Source organism: Muscardinus avellanarius, assembly GCF_963383645.1.
Source record: "Muscardinus avellanarius genome assembly, chromosome: 8".
Taxonomy (NCBI): Eukaryota; Metazoa; Chordata; class Mammalia; order Rodentia; family Gliridae; genus Muscardinus; species Muscardinus avellanarius.
The window spans coordinates 82656694-82682867 of NC_137794.1; the positions used below are offsets into that span (position 1 = coordinate 82656694).

A 26174-nucleotide genomic window follows, 5' to 3' on the forward strand; every position below is an offset into this window, starting at 1 on the left:
AGCCTCATCTGAGCAGGCTTCACTTTTTTATATATAGGTGGCAGCACTTGCATATTTCTTCTTGTTCTGCCATTAAATTTTAATTTACGTTAGTGTCCTGTAAAAGTGCTTGGTGGATTTTATTTTATTTTATTTTAAGGGTGAGAGGGAGGGAGAATCAAGAACAGATTTTAGCCCAAAGTTGTTGGATTAAAAAAAGATGAGGTAAATGTCCAATCAATTGCTTTCTTTTTCTCCTTGTTCCTCCCTACTTCTCCCTGTCTGTCTGTCTGTCTGTCTGTCTGTCTGTCTGTCTCTCTCTCTCTCTCTCTCTCTCTTTCTCTTTCTTTCTCCCAAAATTATTAGCAGCAATAACTCTATTACATAACTGAATACATCATCTAGAATCCTATTTACATTTAAAGAGTCTCTTTTAAAAATACCTCAATTTGGTTTGGCAAAATTAACAAATGTGGAATAGAATGGTGTCTTTAGGTCAAGATTTCCATCTTTAGCAACAAGTCCAATAAACTATTTTTAAATGCCCTCATTTTATTTTACCTTTGAAAAGAAGAGGGCTTCAGATTTTACATTACAATTAGTTTGATAGTGCAAAAAATCTGAGAAATCTGAAAAGTTCCAAGGGACTGTGGTCTTAACAAATTTTAATTATATAATTCTAAATATATCAGGCTATAAAATACTATTATTGATAATCAAATTATATAAATAGCAGTACTGTAGTCTCTGGCACTACAATTATTTTAAACCCAAAGGAACATTAAAAAATTTTCTATGAGCTGGGTATGGTGACCCACACACACTTGTAATCCCAGTACTTGGGAGGCTGAGACAGGAGGATCTCAAGTTTGCAGCTAGTCTCAGCTACTTAGTGAGGCACTCTGAAACTTAGTGAGACCTTGTTTCAAAATAAAGAATGAAAAATAGGACTGGAGATTGTAGCTCAGAGGTAGAATTGCCCTGGATTCAATCCCCAGTACCGCACACACAAGAGAAAACCCTCAATGAATACTGTCTATGTATAAAACACACACACACACACACACAAAAAAAAAAAAAAAAAAAAAAAAAACTCAAATGTGCTGCAGAAAATGGTTCCACTTTCAAAAAAGCAGCATATGAATTTTATATTATATGTATTCACAGATTTTTTTACATGTCCTAGAAAAAGAAAAGATAGAAGCTTCTTTAGTTATTCTATTTAATTATAGTTATTTTCTCTATGGATTGAAAATTTTTATTATAGGAGAATTTTGGACTTATTAATTGGTACCTATGTTAAGAAAAATTCCCAGATCTTGTTATATAATGCCATCTCTCCTGAGGGCAATAAGTCATTTTGAGGAAAGTGAACTGAAAATAATAGGTTTTCGTTGGCTGTGATAATAATCATTGCACATTCATATTCTGTGTGGAGCAAAGTCACTTTCTTAGTGGTAAACAAAATGAGATGTGAGTATATGTAGATGTGATTTTAAGTTCTGAATATCAAATAAGCCAAGAAGAGTCAGGTTAGAATTCAAAGGGATTTTATTATTTTATTAATTAATGCTTTTGATGAGATCATGGGAGAATTTTATGCATTAAAATATTATTTCATTCTTTATTATTGAGAATTCATAAACATTTGTGAGTGGCATTGTCTTTCTAAACTATGTTTATACAACTTTCATAGTTTTATAAGCCATTTTGCAAATTAAAACTATCAAGGTCATTTACAAATTATGACATAGAATTAAATCTATAAGATATCCATACATTTTCTAGAAAATGTGAAATAAGTGATAATCAGTGTATCTCTACCAAATTAATGACTTAGTCTCATAATTGTAATTTTACCCATGTATTCTCAATATGACACACTGGATTGAAACCATTTCTATCTCAAATGGTAGCCTTTCTCTAAACAATGTTTTCCATATCTGTGAGTAGATTAGCATAAAAGTAGTGCACCATGGATATAATTATATTCTCCTACTTTGTTTTTATTCATTTATAGTTTTGACCCTTGCTGCAAGACAACACAAAACAAAACAAAAAAAATTATTTTTGATAAGATTGCATTAGACAAGTGAACGTGCCTGACCACATACTAGATGCCCTGTTTCATTTCTCCTTTGCCAAGTGTGACTTAATATGAAGTGTGAGAACATGTTCCTGAAAGAAATGGCAGAGCAGAATATAAAATAGGCACTGATTATAAGGATGTATCTGTACATTCATAACATTAAGTAGCTTAATAACACATTTAGATCAAGGAAATTTTGATAGTACATGTTTTAAAAATCTTCTCTGCTATGCCTTATAAATAATGAAGTTCTATGTAAAGTAATTTTTGGTTGTTTTTAAACAAGAAGACCTAGAATTTGCTAATATGAGTTGCAGGTACAGTTTAATATCACCATATGGTGCATTGCCATAAAAGACAGGCATACCTAGTTGGACTTTCCTTCAGTAAAGCTCTTCACAGCAAACATGCCTTGGAATCTGTATTCAAACACATACAAACCTGTTATTAATTCAGCCCCTACCCAAATAACAATAATAATCTTCTGAGTCATGATTTCTATTTAATAAATTCTAAACTCTCTCTACTGAATTTCCTTGTGAGCCCTGTTTCCTCATAACAAGCTCTTGCTGCCAAGAACAACAACAAAAAATGTGAACCTTACATATTTGTAGAGAAAACAGCCAATTGGAGTAGAGACATATGATGTGTTGTACTACAAAGGCTTTGCAGCACGGACCTGGATCCTTTCGGAGTGCCAGCAGCAGATTTTTATTATGCTTTGCTCTCGTCTTCACTGCCATTGACAAGAGGTTTTTTTTTTTTTTTTTTTTTTGTCTAGCTGAAATCTAATTACTAGCAAAGCTGGCAGGATTTCATCTTGTATCTACACTGCAGTTAGAGCAAAACATTTTTTTAATCACCTTGCATTTGAGACAAGGAATACTTAAAAGAGAAAGCCATTCTGGGATAAGAATAGTATGAAAAATATGTAAACATCACCCCAGATGTGTTGCATGAATTTCCCCCAAATCCTCACTGATGCAATTCTTCCCCTTAGGTGTGCAGAAGGGTATTTTGGACAACCTTCTGTACCTGGAGGATCATGTCAGCCATGTCAATGCAATGACAACCTTGACTTCTCCATCCCTGGCAGCTGTGACAGCTTGTCTGGCTCCTGTCTGATATGTAAGCCAGGTACAACAGGCCGGTACTGTGAGCTCTGTGCTGATGGATATTTTGGAGACGCAGTTGATGCAAAGAACTGTCAGCGTAAGTCCTGAACTATTGATGCTCCTGACAGAATTGATGTATTATACCTCAAAGTAGCTGATGAGTTCTTGAGTAGGGATTGGAGGCTAGGAAATTATCTGTAGTACAGGGATGATAGATGCACAGCATAGACATAGAGGCTGAATATTCCAAAATATTTCTTCACACTAATAGGATGAATCCTTTGAAAATCACTGCATTGCTAACGTGGTGTTGCTTTTCAAATGATGCACACATTTCTGTTTACTTGTGCCAAGAACATTTTAAAATGCCCATAGCAGGAAAGAAGAATTTGAAAATTAGGGAGACCTTTTCTTTTGGTCTCTTTTTAATTTAAATTATAAATATTTGCTTGAAATGTGTTCATCTGCCCATATTATTTCACTGGTACCTGTTAGTAGGTGTTACTTGGTTATATTTTTATGTGTGAACTTTACAGTTTTGTATTTCATAATAGGTGTAAAAATTTGCTGATATTTTCACACACTGGCATTGTAATTATTGAGTGTTTAACTTTCATCTTATGACTATTCATAGAAAGCTATTTCTGTGTTTTCCTTCCACAAAATTAGCTACTCTAAGGCGTTAGCATTTTAGTGCTATACATTCCCCCTCATCTTTGCCTCCTTAGCTGTATTATTCAGTGTTGCATAGAATTTGCAAATGTTTTAATAATAGTAATATGATATGCACAGGAAGTATGGTAGTGGAAAGTCAAACGGAATATGAATCCACATTAGCCCTCAAGTGCTTTATATGATCATCTAGTTTCATCCACTGGCATAATTTAGGAGGAGCAGGATGGCAGACCAGTGCAATAGTTTATTTCTGCTGAATTTATGATTTAAGAAGAGACTTTTGCAGTCATTTAGGTGGGCCCCAAGAGTCCTTCAGAATCATAGAACCCACAAAAAATGTAGTCTGTTATTATCTCTAAGCACCCAAGGCTGGCTACGGTACCCCACTTCAGAAAGAAATATGTCTCCTTATGGGTTGAGGAGATGAATGCTAGCTTTTTGTCTTACAGATATGATCATATGTTGAATCAAAACCAAATCACTCTCTGGATCAACTAGCATGTTAATATCACCTATAAAAAGATTTATTTTAGAGAAAAGTATTCAGCAGGGTCAGAGTGATATTAAGAAACATGGATTTGTTGGGTTTTGTGTACAATCACAGGAACTTAAAGTTTTCTATTCAAACAGATCATCTAGGATTTATACTTCATAGATTTGTGACCTTAGGGAACACATTTGACCTTAATGAGACTCAGTTTCTGCATCCACTGTAAGGATTACTGTGGGGATTCAAGGACTTAGAACGTAGAGGGTCTCCAGTGGGCTCGTTGGCCTTGAGATACCAGGCCTGCTCAAGGTTGCTCCTTTGGAGTAGTACCTGTTTTAGTCCCAAATATCTATAGGTGGTTCCTTAATTCTAGGGCTACATTAGTCACTTAGTGGTCTCTTTTTCTACCATCTAATGATCTCTTCTATAAAGTTAAAGACATTATTCCACTTGTTTTATTATATTATATCAAACTAGTGATTTGTGGCACAAAGTTTTTAAAACATGGAGAAGAATATGGAGATAAAAACATTATGAACCATCAACAATTCTACACCCCTTGCCATGAGATACAGCTATAATTATGAATTTAATGGTTTTCACGGTATAATTATAAGTAAAACTGAAAGTTTATCTATTTTTATAATTTTTATGGATATAATAACTTTTGCATGTGTATGGTCAATATTCAATAAAAGTAGGTTTATGAAAAAGCATTATTATCTACCATTAAAATGCTACTTTCATAAAATTCCCTATTGCTTTATTTTTAAGATAAAATTAATTATCATCATATTTATAATAAATTTAATTTTTGTCGTCCTTACATTAAAAAATAGCCTTCTGGATTTAAATTAATTTGAACTTTTAAAATTTTATATGTAATATACATATGAAACTTTATGTAAAAATCATAGTTTTCAAATGAAAGTGGACTTTCTTTTTGTGTTTGTGATACTCAAAATGGAACCCAGAGGCATTCTACCTCCAAGCTCCACCCCTAGATCTTTTCTACTTTTTTGTTTTGAAACAAGATCTTGCTAGGTTGCTGAGAGTCTTACTACATTGCTGAGGCTGTCCTCAAATCTGTGATCCTTCCCAATTACTGGGATTACAGGCATATGTCACCATGTCCAGGGAAAGTGGGTATTTAAAAATAATTTTTTCAGACTTTGTTTTTACACTCTATCTTTAGACTTTCCTTTTGCTCTTGTGTGAGGAGAATGACTGGCTGGTGGCTGGGCTAGTTTCTGAATAACCGCTGTACTATTATGAAGTTAGCAGATAGTGAGGCCAAGCTTTGCTGAAGAAAAAAGCCAAGCAATTTTTAAAATAGTAAAGAGAAGTAGAACCTGGAGCAAAGTGAAGAGAATAATAGTATAGGCTGATTGAGTTGCTATTTTTAATGTATTCATAAGTTGTTCTAAAAGCATTCAAAGACATTGTACAAAATTTAACAAAACCGTCTATGAATTGTCAAATCCCTATGTCATCTCCCCTTCACAGTTTTATTCTAGTATCAGTGAAATTATATGTACCATTAAAAATTCACTTGTGGAGTACAGAGTAAGCCATTAATTATTGTTTTATTTGTGAAAAGACCACTTAGGTTTTAGACTGATTTATTACATGTTTCAGAATAACATCAGACAGCTTCATAACATAAAATGACAAAAGATTACTTAAACCAAACCTATTTTCCACTTTTGCAAAAGGTATACGAATTATAAGATAAAATGAATTTTAAAATTATTATGCTTTATTCCTAAGACTTGAAACAATATTTTTGCTATCTTACGTACTTTTGTAATCTTAATAGAATGTTTATTTACTTCATCTCAAGCTCATTTGAAGAGCTTAAAATAAAAACTGGCAAAAGGTAAAAATCATTATACTAGAAACAAATAATTAAATGTAGTTTTAATAATCATATTAACATTTGACATGAGTGCCATTAATTTTGATAATTTTTCAAAATTATTTTGGCCTTATATTCAGTAAGTATTACTTACACTGGAATTATAATATTTTAATTGTAAACCTTAACATATCTATAAAGAAGAATCAGATTGTACCTGGAAAGATTCAAAGGCCAAGTCAGGTTTCTGGACCCAGCCACCTCATCTACTGAGAGTGTGGCCTTGACTATATCACGGCTTCTTTAAATCTCAGTGTCTTTATTGTCAAAACTGGAATATTGATGATAAAAATATTTTAATAGTATGTGATGTGCCAAGCATTGTACTAAAGACTCGACATCATTATTTCTACAGCTTGGAGAGTTATTACAGGGATTAAGTGATAGAATGCCTAAAAGAGCACTTAGCAAGTCAAAAAAATATTCTATTCCTGAATTGACATGTCATCATTACCATCAGGGCTATATTTTTATTTGACAAGGCCATTCAGACCAAGAGCATTTCGGATTTCATGTCTTTAGGTTAGGGATGCTCAATCAGTAAAGTTTCTGTCAATATTCCCAAATATGACAAACTCCAAATATGTGAAGCATATTTGGTCCTAGGCACTTCACATAAAGGACACTCAGCCTGCGCTAGGAAATGTTTTTCCAGCCACAAACATCTCTTCTCTTTGCAGCCTGCCACTGTAATGTCAATGGCTCCTTCTCGGAGATTTGCGACATACGCACTGGACAGTGTGATTGCAGACCCAACGTGCAGGGACAGCAGTGTGATGAATGCAAGGTAAGGAGCTGGCCAGTGAATGACTGTTTTGAACACATCCACTGTCTTTCAACGACATGTTTTATAGACCTTATTATATTGAAAATAAAAAAGAGTTCAGGATTACCTAACTCAGTAGATAGAGTTACCACGATGAGTGAAACGTCCTCAAATGCAACCAAATCTGCTGATACTGCAATCGGCCTGAGGCCTGCATTTCTTTGGCAGCTAATTTGTATAATATTTTCTATAACTCAGATGTTTTTTGAAACAAATCACATACATTTAATCCTGGTCCTTGGAAAGTAAACTGCTCTTTCCTTTACTTTTACATTTTGGGCAGAATAAAACGGGTCACTGTTTGCTTTCAGCAAACACCTTCTTCTAGTTCTGTTATTTAAAACCAGTTCCAGTGAGCATGCTATTTAAGCAAAGTTTTTAGTAGATAAGCTAATGCATATGTTTTTAGATATATCATTTTGCTGTCATGAAATATTTAGTATATGTTGTTCTCAGTCCCTGAACATATTGATTGGGCTGACTACAGCAGGGTGAGTGCCTTGAGATTCTTTCATGAGAGCCTGCGGATTTGCCCTAGCTCTTTCACATAAATACGTTTTATTGGTGATAAAGACTGTTAAGCAGAAGCAAGCAATTCTCAGATGTCAAACTGGCCTTTCAGTAGGAAGCTTGAAAATATCATCTATTTGTCGAATAATACCATATGCTCTTTTGTTGTTTATGTTTTTGTTTTATTTTTTTTCTGTTGGCTTTTAAAGCCCAATATGTGGTGGGGCCCGGAGAAGAGATTCTGTGTGCTCTGTGACTGCAATCCCACTGGCTCCATGTCACCACAATGTGATATGGCAGGAAGATGTGCCTGTAAATCGGGCTTTGTAGGGAAACAGTGCAACCTCATCAGGCAGGTACACCAAGAGGAGCAGCCGCGGAGAGCACAACCGGTGCTGGGGGCTCCCCGGAGATGGGGATCCAGCAGTTCCAGCGGGTGCCCTCGGGGAGCCTATTGGGCTCCAGCTCCGGTAATCCCAGAGGCGCTGCATGGCTCATGACCCAGCATGCTGTGTTCCCTATGGCCTTTTACCAAATAATGGTTGCTAAGTGTGCAAGCTGCAAATGCAAAATTAGACAATTCCTGATTGAAGCCTTGCCTTTATAAAACTAGCTATATTTATGCTTTTGAAAGTGTACTCAAGTCCGTAGATTCATAAAAGTTTCAAGTATCCATGGATGTGTGGAAATCAAATAAAAATTGATCATTTGGAGAAAAATCACTTTTAGGAGTAAACAAATAAAGGAAAATATAACAGGGAAAGTGATTTGCCCGAGAACATTTAGACCATTGATGTAACATTTGTCTGACATGATATACTAATTAGGATTTTGTTAATTCTCCCATCATCATTTTTCTCACTTATACATCAAGCACAAGAAACATATTTTTATACACTATAAGTACACAACATACACAAAATAAGGAATGCGGTTCTTTATTACAAAAGATTGATCCTCATCTCACTAGGCAAAGTAAACAAATGCTAGGGAAGAAAGGGAAAGCCACGTCTCATGGTGCTGTGGAAGAGTAAGAGATACGATATGTCCCTAGAGATTCAAGGCCTGTGGGACTTCTGGGTAGGAGTTAGAAGGAGAGAGTGAAATGAAAGGCAAAAGGAAAGAAAAAGAAAATCATTATTTTTATGACTTCATAATTATTGTACATTTTAAGAGAAGGAATTGATAGCAGAATCAGATCAAATACAGCTACACCACTTCCTGGCAGTAAGTTCTTTGAATCTTTCTGTAATTTAGCTTCTTCATGTCTAATAAAATCCACTTAATAAAGTGTGTGTCTTCTTAGATCCCCCATGAGCCAATGCCAAAAGATTTTTTTGGGGGGGAGAATACCTATGGAGGATGAATGGAGAGGAAAAAATAGAGAGTATGCTGGGAGATTTCTGATACAGTGGAGCTCTGACTCATGGAAAAAAGAGAAAGATTTACTAAGAGAAGCTTCATCCAGAGCATTCTACCCAAATCCATACTTTTTTTACCAGACTAATAAAAAGTGCTAAAGTAGAATTTGCTTATTATTGGAATTTTGAATTTGTCAGGAAGTAGATCTAGATCTAGATCTAGAAGTAGATCTAGTAGATCTAGAAGAGGCAAGCACTGAGCTTCAGAGTCTGCTCAGGATGCTGGGTCAGAATGTCATTAGGTTTATAAACAACAACATTTATTCCTCATGGTGGTGGAGATTGGGAAACTTAAGATCAGTGTGCAGGAAAAGTCCCTGTCTGGGGATGTCCTGATAGGCATCTCCTCATGGTAACCTCATGAGGCCTCTATTAGAAGAGCGCTGATCTCAGTCATTAGGACCCACTCTGATGACCTAGTCACCTGTCAACACCAGTGCCATTTCTGTGGAGGTGAAAATTTCGACCTATGAAATTGGGTGGGGAGCACAAACTTTCAGCCCAATAGAAAGCTCTTTGGTGGATCCAAAAGACACAGCTGGAGGCCGTCAGGCATTAACAGTCCATATTGCAGAGTCCCTGATGGGGGATCTGTTGCACATCCAAACTGCTTCAGTGAAGTAGAGAAAACAGTGCATATGGCACTAATATGGAGTCGTGGGAGGAAACATGAGATTATCACTAGTGTTGTTATTGTTGTTACTAAATGAAGAAATATTAAAAGATACAGGGATAGTAGCTAACTCAAATGTCTCCTGTCCACGCCCTTTCCTTTGTCTCTCACAGAACTCTTCTGTTCTGAGACTATCATTCCTCTGAGGCAGTATGTGGGGAGCCAGGCTCCCCACAAACTCTGGAGCCAGGCTTCAGAGAACTCTCCTTGGTGGCAAATGTGGAATCCCAGCTCCCCAGCTGGCTGCCGGGGACCTCGAGCCACACTACTTAAACTGCCCATGCCTCAGTTTCACCACTTTGTAAAAGACTGATGAGAGTATCAACTGTCCACCAGGGTTGAACTGAGGAGGAAGTGAATTCATTTTTGTAAAAGGTTTTAGATCAGTGCCTGACACATAGGACACAGTTTCTAAGTGCTAGGTTTTACTATCATCCGAAATGAGAAGGATTATGGAAGTCTGTCCACTTCCTGTTGGAACTGGACCAGCACTCTTTTCCATATTTGGGTTACCTCATTAATCGCAATTATTGACCAGGAGTCCTTGTACCCTAAATTCCTTCTTCTTAAAATACTTTCATTTGTGATTTGTAATTATGCTTCCTAGTCTTCTTGTATATTTCTTCACATAATCAACTTCAAAACTTTTAATAACTATGATTTAGAAATTCATTTAATATTAATTGTCTTACCTATTAAAGGCATGTGTATATAGAAATACATATTTGCATATGTATTTCTATACAGCAATATTTACATGTATACAAAAATGAAGATTAAGTAAAGAATGTGAAGTACTATCTTTACAAGTCAGCTTAAGTAAACGAACATTAGGAAATTTACTTTTAACACATTACATTCTCATCTTTTTCCTATGTCTGTAGGTTTTTATTTGTGTATTTCTGGGTGATATGTGTGTCATATATATATGCGATTGGAATCATAGTCTATATAATTTTGTGTGCTGCTTTTTAGAAATTTGACTTAATGCTCTATCTTATGCATATTCATATAATTAAAATTGCTTCAAAATAGATTTTAATTATTGCATATCATTTCATAGCATGAGTGTATTTAATTCAATTATTTAGCCATTTCTCTAACATTGAACATGTAAGTGCCTCTATAGTAATACTCTATGATAAATAATATTGTGAATAATACTGTAATGGGCATGCTTGTACTTTGAATCATTACTCTAATATCTGATCATTTCTCTAGGTCAAGTATCTAGATTTCTTTTTGTGAATAAAATATATTTTAGCTTTTACTTATATAGTTGAATTTAATTTCAGTGTCATGTCCTTTGTTGAACTATTACACACTTCTTGAACATAATTAAATCTGATTATAACTAGAAATAAAAATAAAGCCAAGAGTAAATAGAAAGAATAACATTATTATCAAACTCAATCAACCCATTTTACATTTAAACAATAAAACTATTCTTAGCTAGACATTTTAACTGTCTAATTATTTGTGTGATTTTTTCTAGAATTATTTTAATATGGCTAATAATAGTAAAACATATGATGAGGCATATTAATTTCTCTTTGGGTGACTCACATTAACTGGCAAGATTTATTTTTTACCATGAAATAATTACAAGGTTCAGTATTCCCAAATAGAAATGATTTTTACAAAAGAGTAATTACTGAGACTGATTTTCCAGATTAAAATATCATAATAATGTGACATACTTTATATTCTAAAAGATAACTTTGACATACTTTAAGTGGGATATATGCTTTTCAGTTTTCTAGTTGGAATGATTTCTGATTCTATCAGCTTCTTCCAACATAGTCACCCTGGGCCTGATAACATGCAGAAAATCAAACAAAGCTAGTAATGCAAACTCAACCATAGAAGATGATGTGTGACAGATAGATAAGGGATATATATATATATATATATATGAAGAACTCTTAATAGATTGAAAATTTCCCTTTGCCTTCCTAATCTAGTGCTTTAATACATGTTCATACAAATCAATTTGAAGTATTAAAATGAAACCCAAAAATCTAAATATTTGTCAAACCAATTATTTGGCTGATGTAGGCATAACCTGTAAATTATATTTACAATGTATATGCTATAGTGATGACTAGAAATATTTATGGATCTATCATGAATTTGATCAAATATTAGGGGATAAATACTATTTTAACTTTAGACCGATGGCTGATAATATTGAAAGCATTTTTATTAAGCAGATGGAGCTCTTAAGATCGTGAATGTAATCAATTCAGGAATAAAGTGAGTACAATTTAAAGTGAGTACAGTTTAAATTAAAACTAGAGATACAACAGATATTTTATTTCACATTGCTACCAAAACTTTGGGATGTATAATAAAAATCTGATGAAAACTTAGCAGACAAAAAGATAGTGCCCAATTCTGCCATTCATTTTGGCGATACTTCAACATAATTAAACTCTTTTTGAACATCATAGAAAACCCACATGATTAAATGATAACCCAATTATTGTAAAATCAATAAAAAACCATTTTACTCACAGATTCCTCTTTTCCTACCTGATCTCTTTGCATTGTTTATTGCTTGTTAATTGATATTTATTTTGTTCTCCTTCCTCATCCATGCCAGCCTGAAACCTTTGGCCTACAATCAGCAAGGGGGTGTGTTCCCTGTAATTGCAATTCTTTTGGTTCTAAGTCATTCGACTGTGAAGAGAGTGGACAGTGTTGGTGCCAGCCTGGAGTCACGGGGAAGAAATGTGACCGTTGTGCCCATGGCTATTTCAATTTCCAAGAGGGAGGCTGCACAGGTCTGTAGATAAGAGAAGAATCCTATATATTTATTCTTTGGCTTTTGTTCTCTTAAAGGAAATGCCCATTGAAAACAAATACATGATACAAAATATTTAACTTAATAATAATGTCTATTTATTTAATTAACCGACGGCATACATTGCAATTTGAGGCACTGCTCAATAAATAACTGTGATTGCAAAGTATTCCATCCAAGTACATCAGCAGATCCCAATTCCAATAGGTCTTTTCCTGTCTGTGACTTTCAGTTAGCCTGTTGTTCAATGATTGATACAGCTTAAAAGTCAGATGTCCAGTTTCCTGGTGTCAGTGTTATCTTAGTGTAAACTCTTTTCTTAAGCTAAGACATTTCATCTTTTCTTTTCTCTAGTGCAAAGTTGATACAATGGTCAAGGAATTTATTTTTTTGTTACCAAAATATGTTTTCATCTATTTTTAACTAACTGTAAAACTATCATATTCTGGGGAGACAAATAAATTGGCTGTGGCTATTTATTTCATAGAAAAATGCTGGCAGGGGTTTCTAACTATGGTTCCCTGAAGTAGTCACCTATGCTCAATCAACCTTCACACAAATCAAGAACGAAGAAAACACCAATTCGAACACTAAAGATGAAGTGTTATAGACTGAATATTAGCTTTGATATATATGTCATTAATTTTGAATTGAATTCTAGCTACCTTGAGGTTGAATCTTGCCTTTGCTTACTAAGTTCATTGGTTAAACCTTAATGGTACTTCTGCCCTGTATGCTGGCATGGTGAAAACATCTTAAAACATTGTTATCGACTTGTAGCAAACTTATGTGAGAATTAGTAAGAATAATATTTAAAATTATTTAAAGAGCCAGGCGTGGTGGCGCACGCTTGTAATTCCTGAGCTTGGGAGGCAGAGATAGGAGGATCGCACAGGTTCTGTTTCCAAATAAAAATATAAAAATAGGTCTGGGAGTGTAGCCCGAAGGTAAAAGGGTTTCCAGGAAGCAAGTACCACAAAAAATATTTAAAGAACCAATATCTTCCAGACATTTTCCAAGTGATTTAGATATATGGTTTTTTTTTATCGCAAATTAAGCTATTATAATTATTTCTGAATGTGATCACCATAGATCGTGTAAGAATAAGTATGTGTTCTTTAAGCCAGTATCTGTATATACCAAAAATTATAAAGCTGCTTTTAAAATATACTCTGTTCAGTCCAGATTTGGGGACACACAACTATAATCCCATCACTAAAGAGGCGGAGACAGGAGGATCACAGGCACTGCCAGCCTTAACAACTTAGTGAGATTCTGTTTTAAAATAAAAAATAAAAATGGAAGGGGGGTATGTCTTGGAGGTAGAATGTGCCTGGTTTCCAAACCCAGGGTCAAAACAAAATAAAATAATAAAACAAAATAAATGAAATAATGAAATAAATAAAATAAATGCTCTTTTTAAAATCCAAATCTAACAATTTTACTTAATATGAATTGGGGAATTGATATTATACATTTAAATACATCTAACAAGTAATTTATGAGACAAAGAGTATTATTTAAAATTATTAAGTGTAATATTTTAGAAATGCAGATCTAGCCACATTCTAAGCCATCGAAACAAAATAGCAAAAAGCACAAAGGAGGCAGGATAATATTGTGATTGAAAGCATGTCTTATACCAAACATCTTGGATTTATCTATTGGCTCTATCAGTAACTAGTTTTGTGACCTTGACTATGATTTAGCTTCACTCTCCCCTGTAAAATTCTTCTACCATATGAAGATAACATTAACATTTACATCATAATATTTTAATAAGAATTAGTTGACTCGGCTATAAAATATTTAGAGAAATTCTTGACATATAAGTTCTATGTGTTTATCCTCAGTATTTCTTTTATTAGTATTATTAATTGTGGTAAACGTATTGCTTTAAGAGGAGAAAACCAGTTAATCACTCATATGTTCTTACTGTTCAATGTTATGATTTCACTAAAGATCTAAGTAGAGAAATTATATTTGTAAGCAGTGATTCAAATTGTCCCAAGACAATTTTTAGTACATAAATTTGTACATAATGCTATTTTATTCATAATAAATGGTACATATAAAATAAATTGCTTGGCCTAAATTTAGCCTCAAAACAACAATAATAACAAAACAATAGTCACTCTTAATATTTTAGTGTTTATTCCATGTATTGTGCCACACATTTTGACAGCTTTATGAATGCTGTGAGTAGTGATGGTTGTGCTCTCTTGAAAAGTGAACATAATCAAATATTCTAAATGTAGTCAGTTAAATTATTTCATCATCATATAACCCATTAAAAGATTGCTCATAAAATCAATCTTACATTTGAACTAAAATATTTTGTGTTTTTTTCTCTCATCTTAATTTACTTGAAATTAAACACTGTGCTAAAATTACTCTGAGTAGCTGGGTTGACAATAGATAACAAGTGCCTTCCTTGTATTTCCAAACCTTATTGCATCCTTTGAGAAAGTGAAAAAGAGGTGGGATTTACAACCTTCATATCCATTCAGAGTGAAGAAAATGAATTTTTATTGGAAACTAAGAAGGCATTTTTATTGAAATTAAATGTATATTTATATCTGTACAATATTTAACATTCAACTTTTTTAATATTTGAAAAACTGGAATATTCTGATGTCTACTGTTTATAACCATATGCATAACCTATCATGTTGAAAAAGCTTGTTAAAATTATTGATTTTTATTAAAAATTAGTCATGATCCAAAGGAAATATCTTTAAAATGGAGAAAAAATGTTAATGAAATTACATATACAAACATATTTTTAGTTTATACTTTTGTGGTACAAGTTATTCTATTTAATAGGAATCTGATAACAGCAGTTCTTTTCTTGCTTAACCTGAATAGAAAAGCTAAAAATGTTTTAACTTTTGAAATTTCTAAATAAAGTTTATATGTATTAGTTGAAAAACTTTAATTGGGGAAGGGCTAAATGAATGATGTGTGTGTGTATGCCTCTACCATCTTGTACTCCATTGATGTGTAACTACATTGCACCAATAAATATTTTTAAAAATACACTGTACTGTAGCCAGGCATGGTGCACATACTTGTAATTCTAGTGCATTGGAGGATGAGACAGGAGGATCGCAATTTTGCAACCAACCTCAGCTACTTAACAGGGCCTCCTGCAACTTAGTGAGATCTTGTTTCAAAATAAAGAATCAAAAATAGAAGTAGAATGCCCGAGTTCCATCCCCACTACTGAAAAAATACATTGTACTGTGACATAAAATAATGAACATTTTATATCCAATTTTAGATTTTTTTGTTTTAACTCTTATTGGTCTCCTCTTTTTTCCTTTATGAAGCTTGTGACTGTTCCCATTTGGGTAACAATTGTGACCCAAAGACTGGCGAGTGCATTTGTCCTCCTAACACCATTGGAGAAAAATGTTCTCAATGTGCACCAAATACCTGGGGCCACAGTATTATCACTGGCTGTCAGGTAAGTGAATGGCTTTTATCTTATAATAATTTTGTTCCTTCCTTCCTTCCTTTTTTCTTTCTTCCTTCTTTCTTGCTCTGTGGACACTTCTAAATCCAGTATGGCATTGTAAAATAATATCTATCAGAAAGTGGATGGTAGATCTTGATTAGGATCTTCCATTTTACTTGCTTGAAAGATGATGGAGTATACATTTATGTAGCTGCATTCGTGATACCTACAAAGATAGCAGAAGAAAAGGACAAAACTGTGATAAAACCAAGAAACTCCTAAAACATTCTATCTAGAAATAGTGAAATGTATGAAGTAAGTACAAAGAGATGAAAAGTTAATTAAAATAATTTTCAAAAAATCTATAAGAATTTCCCTTAAAATATTTAGGTTTATCTCTCACTACATTAATTTTCCCAACACCATTTGTTAAAAATATCTTTTCTCCCATTTAGTTACTTTTTTCACTTGACCATACATATTCTCATGCATCTCTGGACTCTTTTCTATTTCAACAGATCTGTATGTCTACCCTTATGTAATATTACTGCTAAATTGTGTCTGTTAAATTTAAAAGCAATAAATATGGACATATTTATGTTAGTGAGAGTTGCTTCAATCAATCACTTTGAGAAATCCCTTTGAGAAATATGAAATGTAATAAACATGATGACCAAGTGTTGCCTCTTTGGCCCCATGGTGGAGCCCTGTAAAGATGTAGCTGTTCTTTCCACTGAGTTACACAAACAATAGTAGACCCTTTACCTGTGTGATTAAAGCATCTGAACACAGGCATAGAATCCACTGACCTAGAGGAGAACAAGTGTTGATGATTGTTTCAGGAAGTTGAGGTACCTGGCTCCAAATTAGACATATAAGTAGAGAAAATAAAAATTAGAACATTCATTTTTCTATTACTATGGCATTATTAAGTTTGAAGTTTCTTAGCCCTACATTTTGGGAGATGATACAAAAATTTCTTAAGAATTGCAAGATTTTATGGCTATAAATAATGCTGTAAATTTTTATGAGTGGAATTTTGCGTTTTCAACTTCATATCCAAGCATCTACCCTATTATTTGAACTCATAAATAAGGTATAAGAAAACTTCTATTCACAAAATTCTATAATGTAGCAAATTTTAAAGGATACTGAATGATCTGAACCCAAGTCATAACAGAATCAAATTTAAATCTCTCCAAAAGCATAGTTATTTTCTGGTACTATCACTGGTTATTGAAGTTGATTGACATTTTGAATAATTTTGTATCATTGGTAAAAATACAAATTTCTGAATAGGTATATATCTCAGGATTATAAATAATTACAAAAGATTCATATAGCTCCCACAGATAATCTATTTAAAAGCATATATTCTACAAATTTAAAAACTTGTAAGAGTATAATTTTAATAAACAGTGATTAAAGAGTTGCATCCTTTTTCTTTCTGTCATGAAAAGTTTCTCTATACTGAGGCATGAATGCATACATATTATTTAACCTGTTACTGAAGTAAACTACAAATCAGGCCATTTTTTCACTAATGGGAATAGTGAATTAACCCTCTACTGTTAAATAAGTGATATCTAATTATGATTTAGGTTAATGTTGGCTATCGCACTATCTAAACATATGGTTAATTGTTTCCTTTATTTGTCACTATAACTCTCTGAATAAACATCTTGGTTTAGACAGGTCCCAGTTTCTACTTTGTCAACTATTCCCCAAGAATAGTACTATGGTTTTAAACATTATATTGGGTAACAGACTTTTCATACTTTTTGTAATTTAAAGATAAAAAATGTCTCACAGGACTGTTAAAAACGCATTGTATGATTATGGTTTTATATATCATATCATAATATATGTTTCTGATTATGGTCCATTTCATTTAAATGAATGTCAATGAAATTGGCAAAAAATTATTTGAGTGAATTAGTAGATCATTCTAATTTTAAAATTTCATTCTATATCTGATATTTTATCAGGATAAGTTACCTGTGAGATAGGCCAATAAACTATTTCATGCTTTAGAAGCTTTGTTCATGTTTGTAATATAATAAGTAACCCCATTATAGATCTTCAGATTTAAAATAACTTCTAATATCAATTTCTCCTGTAGGCTTTTACTCAGTATCAATGAAGAGATAAAAATATTAACTGTAAAGACACCAGAAATAAGGCCTCACTGCTTTAATATCAGAGCCTGAGAAAAATTTCCACCAAATATTTGGATAGAAATAGACAATATAAGAGAAACATGATTGTACATCACATTCTAAGAAGAGTAGTCTCCTAAGTAAACTACTATTAGCAGGAACAGAAGCAAAGATGTTCCCGGTAGCAGTAGATATAATTAAACTAAGCAAAGGAGTGGAAATCAAACTTGGCTCTGCATGTAAGTCTGCCATAGAGCTGCAGATCTGCAAAAAATAAGACAGCACCAACAACATTGAAGTATAAAGTAAAAATGCTGTATGGTGGCCAACTCAGACACAGAGATAGTACCCACTGGGGTACTGAGTCAGGCCCCATTCAAGAGACAGAAACCACACACAGTGTGTGTGTGTGTGTGTGTGTGTGTGTGTGTGTGTGTGTGTGTGTGTGTGTTTTAGGAAAAATAGAATATAAAGAACTGTTAACCGGAAAAAAGTAATTACTTATTAGGAAAAGGATAAGAGAGCTATAAGGGATTCTGAAATAGTAATCATAGAAGAGCAGTTACCACCTTTCAGCTCAGAGAGGGTAGACATTGTAGGAACTGAGGGCTAGGAGAGGGAATACTCCCCTGCAAACCCAGAAAGGCTAGTGTGCATGGGTATTTGAGAAGGGTTTGGGTACCACAGGTGCACATAGTCTTCTGGTTTTTAAATAAAAACAAAGGTTCTAGAGTTTATAGATAAATGCTAGTTTCAAGGAGCTTCCTACCATTTTTGGAGAATATAGATATACAGGAGCTATAGATAAGCAGCAACATGGTCAGAGCTGTGAGACACAGATCAAAGTCTAGGGGAAGGAGTGGACTAAAGACACAGCGGAGATTCCTTCTGGGCCTTGGGAAGTGGCTTGGACCCACTACTATTGTCTTTTTGGTCCTTCTAAGGCCCTTTATTGACTATATCTAATCTTCTGCCATCTAGTCATGAGAGAGATCTACAAGGTCTCACTAGTAAAGCAGGGTGGACATGGAGCGCAGATGTGTATATTGATAAGTGATACAACTGGCATTTTCAGATGATTTATTCTAAAATTCTGAATGACATTTTTGGAATCCATTTAGCATTTTCCATTTAGCATAAATCCATTTAGCATTTTCATTATTTTTAAGAAGATATGAACTCTGTAAGTTAAGAGCAAAGCAGAAACCCTTAAAAGAAGAATATAAAACAAAAAGACAACCAAATAAGTGAGATAAAATATTTTAAAGAAACTATTTGAACAATGCTAAAATTGAAATAATGTAACTAGAATATAAATTGGTGTTATACCATAATTTTAGTCTATAAAATAGGCAATGTGAAATAGATAACAAATTAGACACATAAATATAGCATATATTATATATAATATACACAAAAATATAAATACATATGCACAAAATTTGCATAACATAAATGAAGAGCAACTTGTGTATACCTCTAAGGTGAGAAGAAAGGTTATCTTCAAAAGCCCTCAAACCATGTTGCCTGCAAAACATCAAAAACCCACATAGCAGATGCCACTTCTCTAAACTCCCCTGGCTTCTCCATGTCTGGGTTGCTTCTCCTTGTTTTCTTTCATTGCATTTTTCACTTCTCCCTCTGTACAGTGCTGATTCCACAGTGCTGCACCTGTCATATCATTGGTTTTCTTCTGCTGGTCGGAAGGTATGACTCTGTAGAACTTACATGCTACAGTAGTGAGATAGTGAGTTGGAATGTGCTTTTCTAAAGTTTAATCTTTGAAACAAAACCTTTCAAGGCAACTCAGGCCTAACTCCTCCCAATCATGAGAGAAAAAAAAACAAAGAAAATATATTTTTCATTATTTGCATAGCACTGTGATTTCTAGATAAACATATATTTTCCTAGATGCAAAAGGCAATTTCAGTGTTTATGTTCACGAATGTTTCCCAAGAAACTAAACTAAAATAGTACAAAGCATATAATAGATACATGATTAATATGTACTTAAAGTAAGCATACAGCCATTAGGATTAAAATTTTAAGACATTTCCTGTGAAGTTGTGTTAATAGTTGCTGTTTTTCTCTCTGCCATAGGCTTGTAACTGCAGCACAGTTGGATCCTTGGATTTCCAGTGCAATATAAATACAGGCCAATGCAGCTGTCATCCAAAATTTTCCGGTGCAAAATGTACAGAGTGTAGTCGAGGTTATTGGAACTATCCTCACTGCCATCTCTGTAACTGCTTCCTGCCAGGGACAGACGCCTCCACCTGTGATCCTGAGACTAAGAAATGCTTCTGTAATGATCATACTGGGCAGTGCACTTGTAAGGTACAAGCTACTGAAATGCAGCAAGGAAAAAAACTCAAGTCTGACTCCATAACTCAGTTTTAACTTGATTCAGTATTCCTTTTCCCCCACTTCATTAAACACACACACACACACACACACACACACACACACACACACACACACACATACACACACACATCATTGCTATAATCAAAGTTTTCATTGATAAAGATGTTTGTTGGAAAACAGAATAAGCTCTGCTTTTCAAAAACTTATTTCCAACCCAAATCCAATTATTTTTCTGGTTGGTAGAGATGGTGTCTTTTCAACAGCAAGTGAAATTAGTTTTCTTTTTAAGGCTTATAAAAAAAAAAACATTCCTCCTAACATTAATCTGTAATCTGTACATTAGAAAATACTTTTACTGATGTGGAGGTTTAGTAAAATTTTATTACATATAAACACTGACATTACAGTAACTACTTACAGATTTCAGTTCTCATTAATACTGTTAAATGATGGAGAAAAAAACAGCCAATTAAAAAGGATAAATGGTTTTTTTCCCTTATATCTTTCTGAAAAATTGATCCCAAGATAAATGCAGTTAAGAGTGTATCCCAGGTATCTTTTCAGTATAAAATCTATGCACAGAACAGAGGAAACAAAGATGAAATCTGGAAAGCAATTGTTAATATAGTCTTGAGGATTTAGAAAATGATAGTTTCTACCAACAAAGAACCCAGTCAAAGCAGATATAATGTTCATTATTATATATTACAATTATATGTATGCATTATATTTAATATGTATTGAATGTATTCATGTACATTATTACAATAACTATGTTTATGTACCTTTTTAACACCTTATTTATATTTTTACAACCAGGCATAGCACCCCTATCTAGAAACCAATGTTTTTATTTTGCTTTTGAAATTCTCAAACATGTTTATATGGCTCACAGATTCATTATATTATAGATAATACCCTTAGTAACAGATACATTCATAAGTAAAGCATTAAAAAAAAAAAACGTGAAATCCTAACAATGAAGTTAACTATGTATGCCATTTGAGGTATGAGTCTAAAACTTGTTGTGTCTTTGTTATCTTTTGCTTAATTGCAAAGAAATATGTTTCCAGTATTCAGTGTTAAGTTGATTTCTCCCATAACTTTGCCTTTATGAGCTCTAAGAGACTCTCTTCTTGCTTCAGGTAAATGTGGAAGGTGTCCACTGTGACAGGTGCCGGCCCGGCAAATTTGGACTTGATGCCAAGAACCCACTTGGCTGCAGCAGCTGCTATTGCTTTGGAGCTACGAGTCAGTGCTCTGAAGCAAAGGGACTGGTCCGCACGTGGGTGAGTAAGGAGCTGCTGAGCCGTGTAATAGTGTAATGTTAGTTCCTGCTGGCATCTTTTAGTTGGGCACCAAGGGGTAGTAGGAGATGGTAAAACATTTAAGTAACCTTTTCTCCTGTGTACATTCAGAAATAGCAAAGGGGCTGTGTGCCATTCGGCAGATGGAGTAAATGACTTTTTAAAATTTCTTCCTTAAAGACAGTTTACTTGTTGCTGATAGGAAATAGATGCCAACTGAGAAAAGGAAACATTGTTGGAAAGGCATTATGCTTTGGCATGGGAAGAAGCGGTGTTCCGAGGAACAAGGGCACCGGAGCATAAATGCTGATGCGTGTACTATGCAGCCATGAGAACAGAAGACGTGGTGCATTTATTCCATCCCACTCCTAGCAAGTTACTCACTTTTACCTTAATTTTAACTCTTTCAATTTTTTAATTTTTAATTTTTTAATTTTTATGTGGATGATATTGAAAATGGCATACATTCAGACTGTACTTGGTGCCCTCTCCCATCCCCATTTCCCCTTCCCCACCTCCCAACAATGAGTGTCCAGGTTGACCATGCTACATTCATACTTTTACACATATTTAAATGTAGTGACTCCATTAATTAACCTTAGCCTTCTTCATCTTCTACTCTTCCATTTTAGCTTTGCTGAGGTTTCCCCTCCATTATTTGGAGTCCCTCTGGTATTCCTAATACTCCTTACTTTGGGCATATTAGAGAAAACATATGTCCTTTCGCTTTCTGTGCTTGACTGATCTCAATATTCTCCAGGTCTTTCCATCTTCTTGTGAATGACATGATTTTGTTCTTCTTTATTGCTGAGTAGAATTCCATTGTGTGTATTTCCCATAATTTTGCAATCTCTTTATCTGTTGATGGAGATCTTGGTTGGTTCCAAATTTTGGCTATTACAAATTGTGCTGCTATGAATTTGGGTATGCATATATTACTGTAGTTCTCTGATTTCCACCCCTTTGGAAAGATACCCAGGAGTCATATAGCTGGATCATATGGTGGATCCATTTCCAGTTTTCTAAGGAATCTCCACACTGATCTCCATAGGGGCTGAACTAGTTTGCACTCCCACCACCAATGTAAAAGAGTTCCTCTTTCCTCACATCCTTGCCAGCATTTGTGCATATTCTATCTGACCCCAATCAGAGTGGCAAGCATAAAAAAAATCTTCCAACTTTTTAAATTCTGCTTTTATCAGTACAAATGATTTCAACTTTCAGATATTGTAGATTTCACCATGCAAATTAATATTTTTGGTGTCTATTTTATTATGAGAATCCTCCATCATAATGGAAAAGGCCCTGCAGATAGATGTGCCGTATATACCACAGTTTTAAAGGGATACCCTCAAGCTTTGAGCTCAGCTTCCTATTGGGTTTTGATCCCATGCAGGTAGCTCTGGAGGCTGAGCAGACCATCCTGCCTCTGGTGGATGAGGCCCTGCAGCACACAACTACCAAAGGCATTGCTTTCCAACACCCAGAGATTGTTGCAGATATGGATATGGTGAAACAAGATCTCCATCTGGAACCTTTTTATTGGAAACTCCCAGAACAATTTGAAGGAAAGAAGGTAAGAAGATCTTTGAAGTCACATAGGAACCAAGTAGAATGAGCTTTTGGAATCACACCATTTGGAGAATTACCTACATCATCACTCTTCATTTTTATTTTGTTAGTTGATGGCCTATGGGGGCAAACTCAAGTATGCAATCTATTTTGAAGCTCGAGATGAGATAGGCTTCTCTACATATAAACCTCAAGTTATCATCCGAGGTGGGACTCCTACCCATGCTAGGATTATTGTCAGACATATGGCTGCACCTCTCAATGGACAGTTGACAAGACATGAAATTGAGATGACAGAGGTAAAGTTATTAGTCAATTGGTACAAGGACTTCAGTGGGTTTGCATTTAGTTTGGTCAATGTGGTTTCTTTTCCTTTTTTTGTTTTTAACAGAGAGAATGGAAGTACTTTGGTGATGATCCTCGAATCAGTAGAACTGTGACCCGTGAAGACTTCTTGGATATATTATACGATATTCATTATGTTCTTATCAAGGCTACTTATGGAAATGACATTCGACAAAGCAGGTAAACTAAGATAAAAATATTCATATTAAGATTTTATTCTAGAGTCTGTAGGGAAGAATTACACGATACGATTTAGAAGTGGTGGGTTTGAGAGTATAATGACAGAAGACAAGCCAAGGGTGGCTTCTAAGTCACCTAGAAGTTACTGTCATTCAGAAAGTAAAAAGAAAAGAAAAAAAAATCCCCTGGATTTAATCCTCAGTGCCCCCACCAAAAAAGTTTAAATATTCTCCCAAAATAATAAAGATAATCCACATCATTTTTTATTGATACATTGTTGTCATACATCTTAATGGGGGTACAGGATGGTAGAGGCTTACATGCACACATTTCCATTTAGCCGTTCCTGAATTCCTACCACATTCCCTCCCCCTCTCTTTTTCTCATGTTTGACTTGGTGACTGATGTGTTTGTGAATGTACATCATGTGCATTAGGGAATTTCTCTATTTCCTCTCCCATCACCCTCAGGTCACCTTATTTGCTCATCTATGGTTTCTGCTTCTTTATCTAGCATTCTAAATATTTTAAAAGTCTCAGAAGCAAAGAGTTTACGTTGTACAAGTGTTTTGGAATTCCAACTCTGAACACTTTTGTCAATGCTAGCACTTTCATCTTTCTTTGCTTTCATCCTTTCTTGACTTCTTTCTTGTCTGAAGGAAATAACTTTTGGCCATTCCATATTCATTTCAGTAGAAGCCATATATCTAATGCAAACCAAACCATTGCTCCCCTGTCCATCCCACTCGTTCACCTTCCCACCTTCCTGGAGCCCCTTTTAATCCCTGTAGAAAAATTGTGTATTGCAGAATCTCTTGTTGCCCCCATTAAGCTTCCCTTGCTCTCTAAACACTGGCTGGTCTGTTGTGTGCATGCATGCACAAGAGAGAGGAGACAAGATGATTCTGAGTAGCTTCTATGTCTATGGAATTCCATGGTGGCGCCAGCTGAGGGAGGGCTTCTCAGCCAACACCAAGTTAGACTCTTCCCACCAAGAGTCTGGCAGGAACAGAAGGCTAGAGTTTTTCTTATCGTAGGGGAGTGGTTTATTTACAGCTCATTACCACTATTTGTACTCTAAGAAGGAAAATGACACTTGGATTTTACCTGAGCATACATTTCCTAAAGGCTGGCTGATCTTCAGATTGCAATGCTAGTGAAACCAGAATGTGTATTCCTAACCCAATAAAACTTGGTTATGCTTGTTATAAAGTTTATGGTTCAACTCCTTGGACTATTGTAGGTGCTTTTATTGAAGCCAAACTATTCATTGTCTCATTTAAAAGTTTATTTGCAGAACATTTTCATGTTACCAGTTAGTCAGTCATGAAATAGTCTGAGTTTATGGGCTGCATATATTTTTAATGTATTATCTCAAATTAATGAAAGGGGCATCCATTGTTTCACTGTGATTTTTTTTCAATTAGACGAATTTTCCCACCAATAAGAAGGCTAAGTTAAGTCACTTGAAGGATTTACTTAACAAAGCTAATAAAATATTAATTCAAATTGTTCTCTATCCTCAGAAAGAGATCAATATTAGAGCATACTTTATTGTTGCTTTCTACATGGCTTTCTGAAGTTCTTGAAAGGGCATTCAGAGGCTTGAGAGGAAGAAATTGGGATAGTAGCAAATTAAAAGCAATTTCACTAGTGACTATGGCATATATTCTAAAAGAGAATGACCTTGGTCTGCCTGTTTGAAAGAATATAAATGTCTCATTAATTGGCCACATCTACCTGAAGCCACTCACATTTTAAAAAGTGGGGGGAAAGTCTTTCCAATAAGTTCTCAACAGGAAATAAGTTATCCAATTTTCTCAACTCCTTAGGATTTATGTGGATATTTTGCTAATGTGTAATCTCAATCTTTGGGGAAGCAAAAATGCAGTAGTAAAATGTGACACATGAGCCCCTGGAATTTAGGCAGCTTCAAAACAATTTATCTATTAGCTTGATATAATCTTTCCACAGTGTCTACATATACACATTGCTATCTTGATAAATGTATACAATTCCTTGTCAATTAAAAACAATAGACTACACTTTGAGGTCAATAAAAACCAGAGGAGATTCTTCCTATAGGGCTGACTGTTAGCTAAGTTATCTTAAGTGGCTGATATGTTCATCTAAGTATGTGCTTGCTCTTCCAAGGATTTCTGAAATCTCTATGGAGGTAGCTGAACCAGGACGCCTAACAGCAGAGACTCCTCCAGCTCATTTGATAGAAAAATGTGATTGTCCCCCAGGATATTCTGGCTTGTCCTGTGAGGTAAGTTGGCT

The 26174-nt window shown here is 34.5% G+C and overlaps 1 protein-coding gene across 2 annotated transcripts in view; it reads left to right on the forward strand.

Moving 5' to 3' along the window:
* LAMA2 (laminin subunit alpha 2) overlaps positions 1 to 26174 on the forward strand; it is a gene marked incomplete at both ends in the record, with an annotated part of 652317 nt that overhangs the window by 423233 nt on the left and 202910 nt on the right. For both annotated transcript variants that reach the window (XM_080699817.1, XM_080699818.1), the window contains 10 exons: positions 3069 to 3280; positions 6947 to 7053; positions 12302 to 12482; positions 15835 to 15971; positions 20222 to 20458; positions 21634 to 21777; positions 23192 to 23371; positions 23478 to 23666; positions 23759 to 23892; positions 26046 to 26163. In XM_080699817.1, the coding sequence (XP_080555943.1) occupies positions 3069 to 3280; positions 6947 to 7053; positions 12302 to 12482; positions 15835 to 15971; positions 20222 to 20458; positions 21634 to 21777; positions 23192 to 23371; positions 23478 to 23666; positions 23759 to 23892; positions 26046 to 26163 (1639 nt within the window). The remainder of the gene's footprint in view (positions 1 to 3068; positions 3281 to 6946; positions 7054 to 12301; positions 12483 to 15834; positions 15972 to 20221; positions 20459 to 21633; positions 21778 to 23191; positions 23372 to 23477; positions 23667 to 23758; positions 23893 to 26045; positions 26164 to 26174) is intronic.